Source organism: Oncorhynchus mykiss, chromosome 19, assembly GCF_013265735.2.
Source record: "Oncorhynchus mykiss isolate Arlee chromosome 19, USDA_OmykA_1.1, whole genome shotgun sequence".
In the NCBI taxonomy this organism is placed as follows: domain Eukaryota; kingdom Metazoa; phylum Chordata; class Actinopteri; order Salmoniformes; family Salmonidae; genus Oncorhynchus; species Oncorhynchus mykiss.
Window position 1 is genome coordinate 10,468,986 of NC_048583.1, and position 18,646 is coordinate 10,487,631.

Genomic DNA, 18,646 nt, shown 5'->3' on the forward strand with positions numbered 1-18,646 from the left:
TAAAATATCAAAGAGACGCAGAAGGGAGTCATTTTGTGAAATGACCCAGCTACAAACTCGGCTGTGGTTGTCCATGTGGGAAATATCATATGTGAGGTTTCTATTGAAAGGGAAGGGGGAAAATGGCCGCCATCGCTTCATGGACGGTTTGCTTTACGTCTTTCAAAAACACCTCGCAGACTGTGTCTGTGTGCTTCCATAAACCACTGTTCTACAAGCAATGCGTCTCTATTGCATGCAAACAGGCAGACACACACACACTACACAGAAGCAGGTACACACACTCACCAGCGCATGCTCATGTTCTCACACACACACACACACACACACACACACACACACACACACACACACACACACACACACACGGCAAGCTCATCAGGAGCTTGGTTAACCACAGAAAATAGCCGTCGTCACACGCGGCTAACCTGCATCAGCACTTTCCATCCCATCTCTCTCAAAGGAAGCCATTACCTCACAGAAAAGGCGGGAATTAGGCAGAAAGAGAAAGCTGATTTTCTGCAAGACTCTCCTTCCTTAAAAAACGAACTTAAGCTAAGCTACTTTTCCCAGGGAATGATTGGAGTCAGCCAACCGTTTAATTCACCTGTGACCCGTTAATTCATTTGGCTGATAATCTGCTACTGCAGGTGACGGCTGTAACAATCAGGGATATGACGGGAGGATGTGGAGGGATGGTGAGAGATAATATAATTACATTTCCCAATGAAAAAATGAATTATGAAATTGATCTAGACAAATCCCATCTTGTGGAGATTGGGAGAGGTTTAGCTGGGAGGGGTTTATGACAAGGTTTCGGGTTTAGAGTCGCTCTCAGTGATGAGTGGTCTGGTCTCTCTCTCTCACGCATTTACACTCAACACTGACTCTGCCATGCCTCCCCTAGACACATGCTGCCAGACAGACAGACAGACAGACAGACAGACAGACAGACAGACAGACAGACAGACAGACAGACAGACAGACAGACACAGAGACAGAGACAGACAGACAGTATCCCGACAGAGACAAGGAGGAGAGACAGAGACAGACAGACAGTATCCCGACAGAGACAAGGAGGAGAGACAGAGACAGACAGACAGACAGACAGAGACAAGGAGGAGAGACAGAGACAGACAGACAGACAGACAGACAGAGACAAGGAAGACAAGGAAGACAGACAGACAGACAGAGACAAGGAAGACAAGGAAGACAGACAGACAGAGACAAGGAAGACAAGGAAGACAGACAGACAGACAGACAGAGACAAGGAAGACAGAGACAGACAGACAGAGACAAGGAAGACAAGGAAGACAGACAGAGACAAGGAAGACAAGGAAGACAGAGACAAGGAAGACAAGGAAGACAGAGACAAGGAAGACAAGACAGAGACAAGGAAGACAAGGAAGACAGAGACAAGGAAGACAAGGAAGACAGAGACAAGGAAGACAAGACAGAGACAAGGAAGACAGACAGAGACAAGGAAGACAAGGAAGACAGAGACAAGGAAGACAAGGAAGACAGACAGAGACAAGGAAGACAAGGAAGACAGAGACAAGGAAGACAAGGAAGACAAGGAAGACAGAGACAAGGAAGACAAGGAAGACAAGACAGACAGAGACAAGGAAGACAAGGAAGACAAGACAGACAGAGACAAGGAAGACAAGGAAGACAAGGAAGACAAGACAGACAGACAGACAGACAGACAGACAGACAGACAGACAGACAGACAGACAGACAGACAGACACAGTATCCCCACAAGGACAAGGAAGAGAGGATAACATCCTGCCGTGTTAAAGCCTGTTGTATAAGTCATGATGTATAAATGAGTTATGTGAGGTCTGTCATGTTGTGCTGCACCCTACAGTACCATACCCTCTACATCAGAGCTCTCCAGTCTTCAACCATAACCACGGGAAGATGTTTTGGGGTGCTGGTGGGGGTAAAGGCTCAGTGCACTACTTTTGTGGAAGAAAATAATATATATGTACAGTGGGGCAAAAAAGTATTTAGTCAGCCACCAATTGTGCAAGTCCCCACTTAAAAAGATGAGAGAGGCCTGTCATTTTCATCATAGGTACACTTCAACTATGACAGACAAAATTAGAGAAAAAAATTCCATAAAATCACATTGTAGGATTTTTAATGTTTAATTTATTTGCAAATTATGGTGGAAAATAAGTATTTGGTCAATAACAAAAGTGTCTCAATACTTTGTTATATACCCTTTGTTGGCAATGACAGAGGTAAAACATTTTCTGTAAGTCTTCACAAGGTTTTCACACACTGTTGCTAGTATTTTGGCCCATTCTTCCATGCAGATCTCCTCTAGAGTAGTGATGTTTTGGGGCTGTTGCTGGGCAACACGGACTTTCAACTCCCTCCAAAGATTTTCTATGGGGTTGAGATCTGGAGACTGGCTAGGCCACTCCAGGACCTTGAAATGCTTCTTACGAAGCCACTCCTTCATTGCCCGGGCGGTGTGTTTGGGATCATTGTCATGCTGAAAGACCCAGCCAGGTTTCATCTTTAATGCCCTTGCTGATGGAAGGAGGTTTTCACTCAAAATCTCACGATACATGGCCCCATTCATTCTTTCCTTTACACGGATCAGTTGTTGCAGAAAAACAGCCCCAAAACATGATGTTTCCACCCCCATGCTTCACAGTAGGTATGGTGTTCTTTGGATGCAACTCAGCATTCTTTGTCCTCCAAACACAACGAGTTGAGATTTTACCCAAAAGTTATATTTTGGTTTCATCTGACCATATGACATTCTCCCAATCTTCTTCTGGATCATCCAAATGCTCTCTAGCATACTTCAGACGGGCCTGGACATGTACTGGCTTAAGCAGGGGGACACGTCTGGCACTGCAGGATTTGAGTCCCTGGCGGCGTAGTGTGTTATTCAGGTCATTCACTAGGTCCCCCGTGTGGTTCTGGGACTTTTTCTCACCATTCTTGTGATCATTTTGACCCCACGGGGTGAGATGTTGCGTGGAGTCCCAGATCGAGCGAGACTATCAGTGGTCTTGTATGTCTTCCATTTCCTAATAATTGCTCCCACAGTTGATTTCTTCAAACCAAGCTGCTTACCTATTGCAGATTCAGTCTTCCCAGCCTGGTGCAGGTCTACAATTTTGTTTCTGGTGTCCTTTGACAGCTCTTTGGTCTCGGCCATAGTGGAGTTTGGAGTGTGACTGTTTGAGGTTGTGGACAGGTGTCTTTTATACTGATAACAAGTTCAAAAAGGTGCCATTAATACAGCGAGTGGAGGACAGAGGAGCCTCTTAAAGAAGAAGTTACAGGTCTGTGAGAGCCAGAGATCTTGCTTGTTTGTAGGTGACCAAATACTTATTTTCCACCATAATTTGCAAATAAATTCATTAAAAATCCTACAATGTGATTTTCTGGATTTTTTTCCCTCATTTTGTCTGTCATAGTTGAAGTGTACCTATGATGAAAATGACGGGCCTCTCTCATCTTTTTAAGTGGGAGAACTTGCACAATTGGTGGCTGACTAAATACTTTTTTGCCCCACTGTATATAGTATTTCTTTTAATTCTCATTTTTCAGGGGATGCTGCAACACCCTCAGCACCTCTACTTCCCACGGCTATGTCTCCAACCCTGTTCCCGGTGCGCTGCTGTTCCCGGTGCGCTGCTGTTCCCGGTGCGCTGCTGTTCCCGGTGCGCTGCTGTTCCCGGTGCGCTGCTGTTCCCGGTGCGCTACTGTTCCCGGTGCGCTACTGTTCCTGGAGAGATACCGTCCTGTAGGTTTTTGCTCCAACCTTAATCTAGTGCACCTGACTCTAATAATTACCTGGATGATAAACTCAATCAGGTTAGCTACAACTGGGGTTGGATCAAAAACCTACAGGAGGGTGTCTCTCCAGAAACAGGGTTGGAGTTAACCTACAGGAGGGTGTCTCTACAGAAACAGGGTTGGAGAACCCTGCTCTAAATACTACAGGCTACTACAGGGTTCATTCTCTATTTGATTCTCCTCCACACTATTCTCTACGCTATCCTTTACTCTACTCTACTCTAATCAGAAACTCTTGTCACCCAGATAAAGACCAACCACTCCTTTATGTACATGACTTTATCAGCTTGGACACTGATTGCATTAGCATTGGAACGGAGGGGGAAGCACATCTCCTTGTGGCGGCTCCGACAGACATCTGTATTCACTCAGCATATTTTAATTACTGCCCCCTGTTTAGATTTACTCCACTGGTTTTAATAGCCGTGGCACTATTCTAACAGCATTTTCCCATCCGACTGCCCACACACCCACCAAATAAAACCAACACTTAATTTCCAACTAAATATTCACGCAAAGAGTGAGTTGTTTTATTACTGTGTACACGGCAGACTGGAGGGTGATGCAATTATCGTGTACTTCCTATAACAAACAAGATGAAGATACAGACGTGTAAAGGCTGGATTGAGGTCCAAGAAAGGGAGCTTCAAGTTGTTTTATGGGTGAGGAGGGTGATGCAATTAGGCAATCTGTATTTCACGGTCTTTAACAAACAAACCAGAGATGGATGCACCAAGACTATATTGAGACGTGACAAATGAAGTCTGGAAAGACTCGACTAGACATGGACTTCACACTTTAGTTGACATTCTGGAGTATTTTCTCTGACGCCACTCAAATGCGATATTTCCCTCTTTGTGATGGGGTTTTTCGGAGTAACATGGCAAGCGTAGTGTTAGCTTGACACGGCAGACGAGGCTTTGGCTTCAATGAAAACGCATTAGCGAGTTTTAACTTTCCACTCTCCCGGATGGAGGCTATTTTACTTCTCCTCAATTGTCAACTGTGCTCGTCTGACTGCCTTCAACACTTTTACAGCCGTGGTATAAAGTTAAACGGGATTTTCTTTTTAATGGAAAAAGGCAGACGTTGAAGAGAACTTTGAAAAGCTTGAAGGCACGTCGTCTCTTTTCATATCTTGTATTCGGTAGCCATGGCGAAGACGCAAAGGCAGCGACGTTTGAAAGGCTGTCTATCCATATCTGGCCTCTGATAGCGAAGGGACATTTCATTGCCATGTCACAATTATCTAACTTATAAAGAGCCCATTCCATTCAGGTTTGGATAGACGCCAGATTCATGTAAAGTTATACAGTCTATTCAATTTCACTCAATGACGAGTAAGTTGATGTTTAGGTACCAGTAAACAAATAACAGCTGGATCTCTCTCTCGCTCTCTCTCACTCGCTCTCTATACTGTATACAGTTTTAATAGAACTATATTTCAATACAAACATTCTCTAAACGTCTTTATGGATTATAGCGCTTGCATCAGTGTCTAAAACTGCCATCAAGCAGCACCAAAACCAGTCTACACAGGTCTAAAACATAGCAGACTAACTTCAACTCAGGCCTGACCAAATCGTCAGAGGAACAAGGAAGTAGGCTACATTTCCCCCTTCCCCTCTATGGATTCTCCCTCAGAGTTAATGAGACCGACCACTACAAAGGAATCGTATTGCAGCAAGGCCCAAGAGGAGGGAGAATATAAAGTCAACACACTGAAGAACATGGAGGAATTAATAACAAATCCCGATGATGGGATATGGGACATGGTGTGTGTTGCTGTGTCTTTGTGTGTGTTCCTGTGATGGATTTTTAAAAAGTGAGGTGAACATTTCAGTTTCTCTCAGTTTGGGGAGGGTAAATACAACACAGTAGAAATGTAATTGTGCCATCCATCAAAAGCAATCTTTCTCAGTTTCCGTCCGGGCTACGGTGTGAAGTGAAATGAAACGCAGCATAAGTGACGATTATTTACGGGCGGCGACGGAGGGGATAGAAATCACCGGACGATAGAGTGTGTGGCTCTTCCGTGTACTTCCCTACAATCACTGTAACATACCTTTCTCCCCTGGAAACGATACCATAGTCAGGGGTTGTTTCAAATACAGTACAGTAATCACACTATGTTCCAATTCCAGGCTAGCCAAAGGGGGGTTGTTGCACCAGATAACTTACATGTTTACATTCCCTCTTTGCAACTCGTCCCTTCTAGCTTCTAGCTGGAGTTGCAGTTTTAAACAGGACTTATTTCCCCCCCGTCAGCATTAGGCAGAATGTTCTTGGATGGTGGCCACCCCCCACCACCCGGTATTTCCTCATCTCCTCAGGCATAAGAAACCGATCGGTAGAAACCATCACCTCTACATATGCAGTGGATCTTTGGCCACCGATAGAGAAAGAGAGAGAGAGAGAGAGAGGGAGAGGAGACACATTCACTTGTCAAGATGTCACTCATTAAGCAACTAGCTCTGATAAAGAACCCTTTAGATTGCTACCTTTCAACCCGACAGTGACACTGACACAATGAGGAGGACTGCTGGCGAGGAAACAGGAGGAGGAGGCCACCTTACTGCTTCCTTTCAGCCTTGAGATGACAGTCAGTCCCCCTTATCTGTCACAACAGCCTTTTGGTCTGCCGCCCTATCACGACATAGCTCTTTCCTTGGTATGTCCCTTTGATTGGCTGTATTGACCCGGACTCTTTGATTGTGGGGCTGAATGTCTAGGTGTTATCTCTGACAGGCCAGTGGCGGTGCAAGTGGGGAGGGCTTGCTGTCTACCGGCTGCTGTTAACCGTCTGCCGTTAACACAGTCTGACCTCTGGAGAGATCTGAAGAGCACCCGCTGGTAAGATCCACTTTGAATATGATTCAGAGAGAGAGAGGGAGACAGAAAGAGAGGGGGAGATGTATAGAAGAGGAAAGGAAGAGAGTAGAGAGAGAGAGAGAGAACTTTTGAGAGTGTAATGTTTACTGTAAAAAAAACTAAAAAAACAAATGTATTATCTACTTCACTTTGGCAATGTAAACATGTTTCCCATGCCTATAAATCCCCTTAAATTGAATTGAAAGAAAGAGAGTAGAGAGAGAGCGAGAGAGTAAAACACAAGTCAGCCCTATAATCTCTTATATTGACGTGAGGCCATGACAACTGAAGCCCGGGATGATAACGTACTTTAACCTCCCACCATACTTTATTCTAAGAGTAATCTCACCCAAACCTAAACCTGGCTTTATCCACCCTCCATTAGCATTTACTGAAGGCTTTGTCATTGAATACTAGTTTGACAAGGTCAGGGTTGGGGAGTAACAGATTACATGTAACAAGTTTAAGTTTATTACGCCTGACCACAAGTCTGACCACAAGTCAGAGACCACCATGATGACACACCAAACGTGTTCGATGGATCACAGGAAAAGAGCAGGAACAGGCAGTTGTAGTTACGGTCCAAAGCTCTGTCTTTCCAATGGTGCAACTGCTTGAATAAACGTTTTGAGGTAAGGTAACGACAGCATGCAGATCCAACTTACTACAGATATCTACATCGTGCATTAGTATGAATCACACTGCTGCTCTCTCAATAGATATGTTGTGCCTTATGGATTGTGGTTGTTGTGGGTGGCTGTTCACAACTGTACAGTATGTGTACTTTAACCCAATAATGTTTGAATTGAAGGGGCTTGTCCTGCTCATCATGTATTGTTTTTGTGCCCAGTGGACAGCCAGTGATAAATGTGCTCTTGCAACAGCTGCATGGTGCGGATCCCAGCCTATGGACTAAAAGTTTGAGGGAGTTCCTCCCTTCTAAACTATGCCGTGGCATTGTGCGCCGTACTGTCAACAACCAGCTGAATTTAAGAAGACCACGAGCGGGGCTTTTATTGCTCAATATAAATTTGTTCTGATAAAAACAGAAATGTCCATAGGCCTAACGGACACGTGCTCAAACTCGCACACTTTTGATAGACTTCAAATTATCAAGATATCAATGTGTCACCAAAACAACGATGAGTTTATAGCAAATGCAGCATAAGGCATTCTTGTCATGTCATTCCATGAGAGCGGCATCTACTTTTCAACTCGAAGCAGTGAGCCCAATCAGTCCTCCATGACAACTAAATCACAAACTGAGTAAGCTAATAAGCCCTTAGTTTTTGGGTTATGCTCAGGTAAAACAATCTAGCTAATCTATATTTCCAAGTCCTATTCTTGAAGATCAAGGGGTATTAAATTAATTGGAATGACTGGAAATCTGCCAGACTTTTTAATGTAAAGATACAGCCTAATCATATTATCTGTAGTGGAAAGTAATTGGTTAGAAGAAGCCTACATAACAAAGTAAAATGAATAAATTAACAAATTAGGCATTTTGAACAGAAATGCAATGATTCATTGGATCCGTCTAAAACTTTGCACACACACTGCTGCCATCTAGTGGCCAAAATCTAAATTGCGACTGGGCTGGAATAATACATGATGGCTTTTCTCTTTCATTTCAAAGATGATGGTACAAAAGTGTTTCCTTTCAAATGGTATCAAGAATGTGCATATCCTTGCTTCCGGTCCTGAGCTACAGGCAGCTAGATTTGGGTATATCATTTTAAGCAAAAATTGAAAAAAGGGGTGGATCCTTAAGAGGTTTTTAAGAAGCTGGTTCGCTCCAGATTTGACAGACACCCAGGTGAAAAGCCCTGAGTCGTTGTTGTGCCCAAAAAAGTGCCGTGTCACCCCACCCCACACCCCACACGATGATTATTGACGTGGAGGGTTAAACTAGGGGAGGACTGTCAGTGCATCAGCAGTAGCTACATAATTGGAGCAATGATTCCCCTGGGTCACATGGAGAGATGACTGTAGAAATAGAGCACCTAGGGAATTGCTATAACTATATACTATCTAAAAGTATGTTAAAAGAGGAGAGACGATGACCGGTACATTGGAAGGACAGGCACTGTAATGACTGGTATATGGCACGGTGCTTAAGCATATGTGCCATTGAGCCATGTCTTGCACTCTTGACGCTTGTCCAGTGAAGGAACGTGATGCTAATGTCAACATCACTTGATGTGAATTACAGCTAGACACGATGTAGGGCTTTTTTCCTGCACCATCTCCTCCACATTATAAAGCCAAGAGAGGAGAGGAGTGCGAAAGCATGCCTTGCCCCTGTGTCTCTGCTGCTTTGCCAGGGGGTTGGAGGATGAGCACATTGATCAGTACCCCTCCCTGCTACTTTGTACTCATCCTGGATCTAATAACTATTTCTCCACACCTTCGAGGGTGTCACTTGAATGATAGCTGGTGCGTGTGCGTGCCTGTCAGTGTTTGCGGGGCGACCATCTTTAAACGTTGATTAAAGCAATGAAGTAAAAAGCTCTGTATTTGAATACATGTTATGGCGTCTTCATGGAAAGGACTGGACCCGACCCATTTCTATACTTTGCCGAGAGGAGCTTCTCGATTGTTCGTCACGGTATTGTGCATCACACATCACAGAACCCAATCAAATCCCCTCTTCATGATCTGAAGATTACTATGACGCACACACAATGAAAACCGCATTACATGTTCGTAACATCACAGAGGCCAGACGTAGAGATAAATGAGCCTATGATTTAACACAAGGGCTCTACTACAATCTACAGGCTGCCGTCCTATCTTCGTAGACCATAGAGGATGCTGGGTAATCGCTTTGATTCCGACATGAAGCTCCTTCTCTCGATATTAGTTTGGTGTTCCGTGTCTCCGAGCTTCTTCAACAAGGTAAGTGAGCACTAGAATGCGAGACAGACAACTCACAACAATGCATACAAACAATATTGTGTTTGTTCCCATATGCTTTCATTCGTCTCTCTCGGCCTCTCTCTCAGCCTGTCGTTATCTCTTCTCCCCCTCTACTTTGATAAGTGCCCTCTGATGCGCTGCACTTTGTGAAATAATTGGCCACAGATCTGTTCAGGAACCCTCGTCTCTCGGTCGCGCTCTCTCTTCCCCTCCAATTTGAGTCTTTGCGGGTTGTAGGCTTTTGATCTGTTATTCTGGATCCGTCTTCTGAGTTCACTGTGAATCTTCTCTATCAATTACTGAAGGTTATCTAATAGTCTAATTAGGTTTTGTTTGTGCAACCCGCGTAATTTGAGTACGAGGAAAAATGTACTCTGGAGAAATAATATCTATGATGCAAGAAACACTATTTCATAAAAGGTTATGAATCATGCAATCATGAGGTCGCTGGCTCAAATGGGGGGGGGGGGGGGGGGGGGGGGGGGGGGTTTCTTGATGTGTAGAGGTTTAATTGAACAAGTGGGGACATGATCGGAATGTACAATCTAATGCACATGGGATTCAGCTATACACAGAGGAAATCTGGGTAATTCTGGGTAACCTATCACCCTTGACAACAAGGCCTGGGGGCAGATCACTCAGTCAGAGAGAACAGGCCTCGTCACCCCCCCCCCCCCCCCCTCCACTCTACCTCTTACCATTCCATCTGCTCTGTCCGTCCTCTCATGTATTCACGGCAGCATTGCAGCTGCACCGGGGCTCATCTCGGAACGCACATCTCAGACAACATGGAAGCCGGAGGCAAAGGGAAATCATCCCAGTATGAAATGTAACACTCTGCTCCTCCTGGAATATTAAGGGATTCATCTAGAAAATCTGCTTCATTCGTTTTCCTGTCTCGTCCTCCTCTCCTTTCCCCTTCAATGGCCAACCTAACCCCTTGCAGTGGACATAAAGATAGCACACATCAGGCCAATTTAAGACGCCAGAGATTTTATTTGATGTTTACCTAGCGGTCTGTCAAATAACCGCCTTTTCCGCGACCGACGCTAGAAGCGGTGACGTGCTCGCCTTTGGAATGAGTTGCCAGCTGCATATGACTTGTAAAATGCTGCCTGCTCATCTGTAAATGCAACCTCACAAATGCACCCACACACACACTCTTCCACATTTCCAAATCGCTCTTTTTCTTTTCTATCACCAAAAATGTGACATTAAATTACTGGAGCTTTGGCTGATTGGCTCCCATTTGCACCAGGGGAGCTGATGCGGGGTGTCAACTCGTGTTTGGGGTCACGGCCGTACCACCTACACACTGGCTAATGAGACCAAGACAAGCAGCTAGCGCTGTACAAACTGAGCCCAGCCCGGCAGAGCAACACGGCTAGTATGTTACAGCACTACAGAGGAACTGGATCACTGGAGCCAGAGGGAAGAGAAAGATCTGGAACCACTGTACTGTAGCTACTGCTGCTGTGAAAACCACTAATAAAGAGGAAAGACAACTCAAAAAAGGGTTGAAAAAGACAAGTCAAAAAGGGGGGAGAAAAGAAGTCAGCGTTTTAGAAATGTTTATATTTCAGATTCGTACATAGAGAGAGCAGTACTCAGTCAACCCACTGGGCACAGACGTCAATTCAACGTCTATTCCACGTTGGTTCAGTGTAATTAGATTGAAATTATGTGGAAACAACAGTGTGTGCCCAGTGGGAAAGTCCTTAATTGTACTCTGTAGGGCAACTAGAGGAGGAGACTAGAGGAGGTGAGTAGAAGAGGAGAATAGTGGAGGAGACTAGAAGGGGAGACTAGAGAACTAGTTGAGGAGACTAGAAGAGGAGACTAGAGAACTAGTTGAGGAGACTAGAGGTGGAGACAACTAGAGGAGACTAGAGGAAGAGACTAGAGACTAGAGGAGGAGATTAGAAGAGGAGACAACTAGAGGAAGAGACTAGAGGAGACTAGAGGAGGAGATTAGAAGAGGAGACAACTAGAGGAGGAAACTAGTGGAGGAGACAACTAGAGGAGGAGACTAGAGGAGTAGACTAGAGACTAGAGGAAACTAGTGGAGGAGACTAGAGGTATGAGGGAATGATCTGAAAGGCACAAGAGGGCCTGTCCTGAAGCAGACAAGACAGCCTGGGCACACGCACAAGCATTCACACACCATTGAAGGATCCTCAGAGGTGGAAGGGGAGGACCATCCTCCTCAGTGAATTTCATTTAAAAAAAAATTGTAAACCATTTTTTTTTAAAGTTTTTAGATAAAATTATACTAAACATAATCACGTCACCAAGTAATTGATTAAAACACACTATTTTGCAATGGTCTACAGTAGCCTCAACAGCAGCAGCCTCAACAGCACTCCACGGTGTAGCCGGATGCCAGCTAGCTTCCGTCCTCCTCTGGGTACATTGAGTTCAATAGAAAACCTGGGTGGCTCATGATTCTCACCCCCTTCCATAGACATACACAGTAATTATGACAACTTCCGGAAGACATCCTCTAAACTATCAGAGCTCTTGCAGCATGAACTGACATGTTGTCCACCCAATCAAAGGATCAAATAATTAATATAGTACTGAAAGCACAAGCTACAGCTAGCTAGCACTGCAGTGCATAAAATGTGGTGAGTAGTTGACTCAAATGGAGAGAAAGACAATAGATTAACACATTTTTTTAACAAATTAATTTCTTCCAAACTGAAGTAGAAGCAACACACACACACACACACACACACACACACACACAAGATAATTTTTTTTCTTCACTTACTTAGCTAACAAATGCAGCTAGCTTGTTTAGCTGACTCAAACGCCCTGTTAAAACAGAGGGATGCTATGTTAGCTAGCTGGCTATGACTATCCAACAACACTGGAACTCTTCCAAGTCAAGTTAAGCTTTTGTTTTAATCTCATTTATTGCCACCGTTGCCCGCCGGTGTAAGTGCTAAACTGCTTACTGACTGTACATTGTAACGTTACTGCATGTAGCGGGTTTACTAACACGTTAGTTCTATTAGCTATGTTGACTATGACGTTACTTTAGCTAATATGGTGACAACGATATAGGCTGTGCGTAGAGGTTATGACATGGTTAAACTTGGAAAGGTTTTTTAGCCTGGTCACATACAGCTGATGTGTTGTGCCTTAAAGTCCACAAGTGAAGGGAAAAGCTTAGAGGAGGAGAGCGCATAGATATGAGAAGGAATACAACGTGGCTGTTATGAAAGTGAACTGTGTTTACGCTGAACAGGGGTGTATTCATTCCACATATTCTGTTGAAAAATATTTCTTAAACGGAAGCAAACGCAACAAAATAGGGATACAACTACCTGAATATGTCCAATAGAAACTCTCATTTGCAACTGTTGGACTAACGATTACACCCTATATCAACTAGATGAAGGAAAGAGTGCGCAAGGCGGTATTGAATGTGTCACTGTCTGTCCATGTGTCACTGTCTGTCACCTCTTGTCACCTTTTCTCTGGACCTGTGTGCAACTACATTGTAAACTTTCCTTCATAGGCTATGTTGTAACAACCTCATGATGGGTATAGTGAAAATTCCAGTATCATGTAGTAGCCTAAACCTATCGCTGTTACACTGAACTGGGCAAATTGAATCTGAATGACAGTAATCCAATATGCTGTAAAATAAATAAAAGTCATGCTCATGAGAAGAAAAAAAATCTTAAACGCCCCCATAACAACCGCCACTGACACGCGCACGCACGCGCACGATGTCTCTCTGGCTGTTTTGAGTGAATGGAAGTGTTGTGAGTGAGAACCCTGACAGGATGTCAGGCCCTAGTCAGGAGACAGTCTCCACAGCAAGGCAGAATATTCTGTCTGGTTTTATTCTGCTGCAATATTCCCTCAAAACTGCGCGTGTCCGTGGCGTGAAGAGACGTAAGAGATTGAACTTCACTGAATTCTCCACATTAGTTTCCATGCGCTATATGGATCAATGTTTTTCTCTGTGATCGAATCAATATTATATCAGCCCCTTTTCAATGCAACAACACAAAACAAATCTAACTTCGTAAGATTGAGTCTGTGATTTTGTTGTAGGCAGAGCACAGAGCGTAATGGTTCTATTGACAGGTAGCCCACAAGCGGTCCTTCGATCACCTGCAACAAATGCGCATTTCAGATCAGAGCGCAGAGCCGCACATGTGCACATTTGTTGATATTTTTGACTAGTTATAGCGAGTTATTAGCCCAGTTATAGGTAAGTATTGGTCAGCAATGGGGAGTTACTGCTTCCTACAAGAACACAAATCGTATAGGCTACATTTCAAGTTGTCTTTGAAAACCAAGTCAGGTGAAAATCTTGTTTATGCCTTAATTAATGGGGCAGTGTTGTATTTTTACACAGGCTTGAATATGGAAATAAGCCAATGGGCAGAGGGTAGTCTACGTGCTATAATTCTCTGTGTGGTATTATATTTTCTAATGTGGTTTATTGTATCATACAAAAAGTATGAATTGATTCCCTGCATAGTGTAAAAATATTTGTAAAAGTCTGATGCAATGTAGGCCTGCATTGAACACAACCTATAGGCTACTGTAGGCTATATCATAGAAATCAAAAGCTATTTCCATGTGAAAATGTTAAGATGTGCTCCATTGGTTTTGTTAGTAGCCGCTTATATAGGCCTACATTATGCTCAAATATCCACAATAGCCTATTGGCTACTGTCTATAACTTTAAAGGTACAGCCTCAGTGTTCACTGTAAACGTGGGCCAGAAGTTGCACAGAAATCTGCTCCCAAGACCTGAAATTTGCTCAGTGCCCCAACAAATTAGAGGGAACATTGTTCTACTGTATTCTGATTATTATGGATGTTTTAAGAAATTGAATAAAGGATGATGCTTGTAAGGATGGTTGGATTTTACGATCAGGTTTGAAAGGAGAGGTTATAATGGACATCCAAGGACAGTAGCTGTACCAAAAATACCAAGATGATGTCTCAACAAGGTTCATGACTCCTCCCATTTGTGAGCGGTAAACAATGAAATTCACTTTATTTTCATCCTTCAACAAAGACAGACCAAAGAACCAGAACATTCTATAAAACCCATAGGCTCCAAAGCTGCCTGGACAATGAACTCCCGCCAACCATTCCCAGATATAGCTGTAACACAGCTTATGCCTTTACCAAGCATCTATAAAATATCTTTATATCCAGGCGTTAGCTGGTGTGGCCACGAACGAGTCAACATTCATTTTTAACAGAACTCTACCACTTGGGATACGCGACTGACTGCTTGACATGACCAGTGTCTAACCGAGTCTTACACGTCTTACACGTGAAGGTATTGTAGAGTTTGAACAGTGTTGGGGCTCACATAGGTGTAGTCTTCCATCAATATTACATGAAGACCTCAGAAGGAACTAGCTTGCATCATTTAGATCCCAGGCTTCAGGGGTTGTTAGCAAGTTGCTAACTTGCTATATTTTTTACAGAACAGTTGGATTCTAACTACTCTACAGTACCTGAGGCTCAGGAAGAGTGAAACAAACCTATTTTTCTAACCTGAGTGAAGTCCAGTTCGAGTTCTCTTTTTCAACTAACAGTTTATATACTTTTTTGTTCTCACGTGTAGGTGTGAAATACATGTTGTGATATCAGCAGTATGACAACATATATCCATTGTAGGGATTCTGATATAGCCACAAGTCAGAAGCATAAAGGGACTGAATGTATCCCATGTGTACTGTAGGTGTATGTAGCTGTGAGATACACGTTTACATAAGCTAGTTAACCATGTGGCATCTGTAACGCACTTTATAAACTGGGTGGTTCAAGCCCCGAATGCTGGTTGGCTTGAAAGCCGTGGCATATCAGAACGTACACGTATGACAAAACATTTATTGGTACTGTTGTAGTTACATTGCTACGCAGTTCACAATAGAAATAAGGTACCTCGGGGGTTGGTGGTACATTGCCAATATGCTAACGGTTGTATCTTGTCACTCTGCGTTCCGTCGTGCTTAAGAACAGCCCGTAGCTGTGGTATATTGGCCATATACAACACCCCCCCGGGCCTTATTGCTTAAATAGAACCCATACAATAGCTATGATGTCGCTGTTCCATATCTTTCTGTTCCCTCTGGTTCCAGTGCTCCAGGTAGTGCCGTCACAGTGCTGTAGTGGTAGCTAGTATATAGAATCCATACAACAGCTATGACATCATCGTGGAGTAAGTAACCCATAGCCTTAAAACTTCTTAGGGCTGAGATCCCGTTAACGGGATCGATATGACAACAGCCAGCGAAAGTGCAGGGCGCCAAATTCAAACAACAGAAATCTCATAATTAAAATTCCTGAAACATACAAGTATCTTATACCATTTTAAAGGTAACCTTGTTGTTAATCCCACCACAGTGTCCGATTTCAAATAGGCTTTACAGCGAAAACACCACAAACGATTATGTTAGGACAGAGCCAAGTCACAGAAAAACACAGCCATTTTTCCAGCCAAAGAGTGGAGTCACAAAAATCAGGAATAGAGATAGAATTAATCACTAACCTTTGATGATCTTCATCAGATGACACTCATAGGACTTCATGTATGTTTTGTTCCATAATGTACATATTTATATAAGAAAATCTCAGTATACATTGGCGCGTTATGTTCAGTAGTTCCAAAAACATCCATTGATTTTGCAGAGAGCCACAACAATTTACAGAAATACTTATTATAAATGTTGATGAAAATACAAGTGTTATACATGGAACTTTAGATAAACTTCTCCTTAATGCTGTGTCAGATTTAAAAAGATCTTTACGGAAAAAGCAAACCATGCAATAATCTGAGTACGGTGCTCAGAGACCCAACAAGCCAAAAAGATATCCACCATATTGTGCTGTCAACAGAAGTCAGAAATAACATTATAAATATTCACTTACCTTTGATGATCAGAATGCACTCCCAGGAATCCCAGTTCCACAATAAATGTTTGTTTTGTTCGATAATGTCCATCATTTATGTCCAAATAGCTACTTTTGTTAGCACGTTTTGTAAACAAATCCAAAGTCACGAAGCCCGTTCACAGACGAAATGTCAAAAAGTTCTGTTACAGTCCGAAGAAACATGTCAAATGATGTATAGAATCAATCTTTAGGATGTTTTTAACATAAATCCTCAATAATGTTCCAACCGGAGAATTCCTTTGTACGTGAGCTACCTCACACATGAACGAGCGTCATGAGCTTGTGGCACTCTGCCAGACCACAGACTCAAACAGCCCTTATGAGCCCCTCCTTTACAGTAGAAGCCTGAAACAAGTTTCTAAAGACGGCTGACATCTAGTGGAAGCCTTGGGAAGTGCAACATGACCAATATCCCACTGTATATTCAATAGGGAATGAGTTGAAAATCAACCAACCTCAGATTTCCCACTTCCTGGTTGGATTTTTTTCTCAGGTTTTTGCCTGCCATATGAGTTCTGTTATACTCACAGACATCATTCAAACAGTTTTAGAAACTTCAGAGTGTTTTCTATCCAATACTACTAATAATATGCATATATTAGCAACTGGGACTGAGTAGCAGGCTGTTTACTCTGGGCACCTTATTCATCCAAGCTACTCAATACTGCCCCCAGCCATAAGAAGCTAATTAATCCTTCATAGCCAGTATCCAAGGCAAGCCTAAAGTGTTTCATATTGGAGAACCCATTAGATGATTTGAAGGCGGTTTAAAAGGGTTCCGAACCAGAAGACCCAGACCGACCAACATTCAGAATTCCATGTCTAGAGCTATCCCCATTCTCATTGATCTCTGGGTATGTATTCCCATGGGAAGATCACCAAAGGCCTCGCTCTTGCTTTCAGATCTCCTTTGACCCAGTTCATGCCACAGACAGAACTCAATGTGAAGGCCTGTGACTTTACTTCAAATGCTTAACAACATGATAGATTACCCATACTTAAGGCCTCCCAACCTATGTTCTCTACCGCCCTGCAAGTGTTTGCAGCGCAGCCAGATGAAAAAAAACACACACAAAAGAAAGACATTCGACACGCACAGCAAAGAAAACAACAATTTGAGGCATTGCCCATTCTCCCCACACACACTCCTTACCCAGCACACACTCCCCCCGTACACACCCTCCCCCGTCAGCCCCTTCACACACTTAGCGGTTTACTTACATTGTCGCGGGCCTTGTCTCTCACATCGTAGACGGTGAGCTTGACTAGCGTCTCTGGGCTGGCAGGGTACTCCGGAGGGAAGGTCACCCCTGTCAGGAACAACGGGTCTCTGCTACCCTGAGAGAGGATGAGAAGGAACATGAGAGAGAGAAAGTGAGAGAGAGGGAGAAATAATATGACATTTGAAATGTCTTTATTCTTTTGGAACGTTTGTAAGTGTAATGTTCACTGCTCATTTTTTATTGTTTATTTCACTTTAGTTTATGATCTATTTCCCTTGCTTTGGCAATGTAAACATATGTTTCCCATGCCAATAAAGTACATGAATTGAAATTGAGAAGGAGAGTGTGTGGGTGGAGGGGAGAGGTGGAGAGAGAGAGAAAGGGATGAGTGAGCCAACAGCTGTGCTCAGTCTGCTTCTCTACTGCTCCTGGGTGTTAGCGCAATAAATGGAAGTCTATGGGTAGACTTCTCATAGACTTACAGTCTTTGCGCTACCGCTAGTTAGCATTGGTTCGCTAAACATCCTGTAATTTCCTTTATATTGGACACAAAGACATACATGGTATCCACAAGTTCATCTGACTCTGGGGAAGTAGATAACGGGCCTTATTACCAAAATCTCAAAATTATCTTAACCATTCAGAATGAATGCCTAAACTTAACCATGAAGTTGTTTTCTGTTTAAAGCCAATCCTTAACTTAACGATTCTGGAGTGAATGCCATTGGACATCTGATTCTGCAATGAGACTGTGAGAGCTTGTTGCCATAGAGGGCTGGTACTGTACACAGACACATGGATGCATGACCTCCGCTAGCCTAAACACACAAACACACCCAGGTTCCCACAAGACCCCAAGCACCAT

The 18,646-nt window shown here is 43.4% G+C and overlaps 1 protein-coding gene across 9 annotated transcripts in view; it reads right to left on the bottom strand.

Moving 5' to 3' along the window:
* LOC110498640 (type II inositol 3,4-bisphosphate 4-phosphatase) overlaps positions 1–18,646 on the bottom strand; it is a 355,960-nt gene that overhangs the window by 160,028 nt on the left and 177,286 nt on the right. For all 9 annotated transcript variants that reach the window (XR_005037659.1, XM_036954244.1, XM_036954242.1 and 6 more), the window contains one exon: positions 17,780–17,896. Coding sequence is in view for 7 of the 9 variants with exons in the window: in XM_036954244.1 (XP_036810139.1) it covers positions 17,780–17,896 (117 nt within the window). In the remaining 2 variants the exon portion in view is untranslated. The remainder of the gene's footprint in view (positions 1–17,779; positions 17,897–18,646) is intronic.